Source organism: Temnothorax curvispinosus, unplaced genomic scaffold (assembly GCF_003070985.1).
Source record: "Temnothorax curvispinosus isolate PA1 unplaced genomic scaffold, ASM307098v1 QBEX01012263.1, whole genome shotgun sequence".
Lineage (NCBI taxonomy): Eukaryota > Metazoa > Arthropoda > Insecta > Hymenoptera > Formicidae > Temnothorax > Temnothorax curvispinosus.
This window is the reverse complement of record NW_020222043.1, coordinates 1-1,573: the sequence shown is the minus strand read 5'-3', so window position 1 is coordinate 1,573 and position 1,573 is coordinate 1. Positions and strand designations below refer to the sequence as shown.

General features: G+C 36.3%; 1 protein-coding gene across 1 annotated transcript; it reads left to right on the top strand.

The window, feature by feature from the left end:
* On the top strand, window positions 1-1,568 carry LOC112462337 (cytochrome P450 6k1-like; the record flags this gene model as incomplete). Its single annotated transcript, XM_025028060.1, has 2 exons — window positions 1-333; window positions 1,122-1,568. Coding segments are annotated over exons 1-2 (780 nt in total), but the record flags the coding sequence as incomplete, so codon positions are not given.
* Between the last annotated feature and the right edge of the window lie 5 nt (window positions 1,569-1,573).

Sequence of the window (1,573 nt, the reverse complement as noted above, 5' to 3'; positions counted from 1 at the left end):
ATGGAATTCTTCGAAATTTTGTGCGGCATCGCCGCCGTAATTTTCCTTCTTTATTACTTTTTCACGTCGACTTTCGACTTTTGGAAATCACGCGGCGTTCCTGGTCCACGACCGATACCAGGATTCGGCACTTTCAAAAACGTTGTACTTGGAAAGGTGTCTTTGAGCGGTTATATGAAAGAACTGAACAACGACTACAAAGATGAACCGTTGGTGGGGATATTCGCTGGCAGGACGCCCATACTTATCGTGAAACATCCAGATCTAATTAAGGATGTTCTTATCAAAGATTTCTCCATATTCCCCGACAGATGGTACCGCTCTCATGACAGGGTGCGCATACTTTAAGTTGTTTTATTAGAAATCTAAACAAAGTGCTTTTTGTGAAAATTTTAATACATCTTTATACACTTTGAATGATGAAAATCATGAGATTTGCTTCAAGAAGTCTTACCCTTAACCTCTAACATGACAAAAATATTTTGCTCCACCAGTACCAGAAAATCAAAGAATTCTACAATAAAAATTTTAAATACTTTTTTATTAAATTAATTTTTTTATATACATACAGGGGATAAAGTATGTATTAAATATATATTATAAGTATCAATATAGTTAAAAAATAATTTATTACATTTTATTTTAAATTTTAATAATGTATGATATCATATTGGAAACATTTGCTTGGATGAAGTTCAAGTTTTCTTTTACAGGAAAGGAAAAAATTTTCTTTCGCATGGATACCAAAAATTTGAATTCGTTAAATATTTAACGTTGACGAGACAAAAATAAATATTTATATGATGTAAATATTGAGTCATAATAAGCACACACATACGAAATACTTTCAATTTAAAAAAATACAGATTAAAGTACATAAGAACTTTATGACGAATCTGGCTTGACGCTGCCTTTATGGAAAAGCTATAGTTTCATGTACTTCTTTTCGCACCTACAGTAGTTCTTTTGTAGTATAATTTTTCCGTATGTATCGAGCTGTTGAAACGAATATATCGAGTTTCGACGTTGGGGTCTTGAGTGTTAGCGAGTTTTTGTAATCTGGTGGAATTTAATTTTTTGAGTTAAATTTACTCAAATGCATTTTTCTTTTTGTTATACAGTCCGATCCGCTGTCGCAAAATCTTTTCGAACTGGATTCGAAAAGATGGCGACCATTAAGGGCGAAGCTGACGCCTGTTTTTACATCCCGTAAACTAAAGGAGATGTTTGTGTTAATATCAGAGTGCTCTGACCATCTTGTCCAATACGTGGAAAAATTAGTGAACACAAATGAGCCTATAGAATGTGTCGAGATGACGGCCAAATACACCACCGACGTCATCGGTAGCTGCGTCTTCGGCATTGAGATGAACGCAATGTCGGACGAGGACAGCGAATTTCGCAGGATAGGAAGAAGTGTGTTCCATCCATCCTTCTGGAATCGCCTACGATTCGCCATCAAGGACTTCTTGCCGTGGCTCTTCGATGTTCTCTATGGCTACATCCTGCCGCAACCGGAGAACACCAGGTTCTTCATGCGCATTGTCCTAGAGACTATGGACTACAGAGAAAC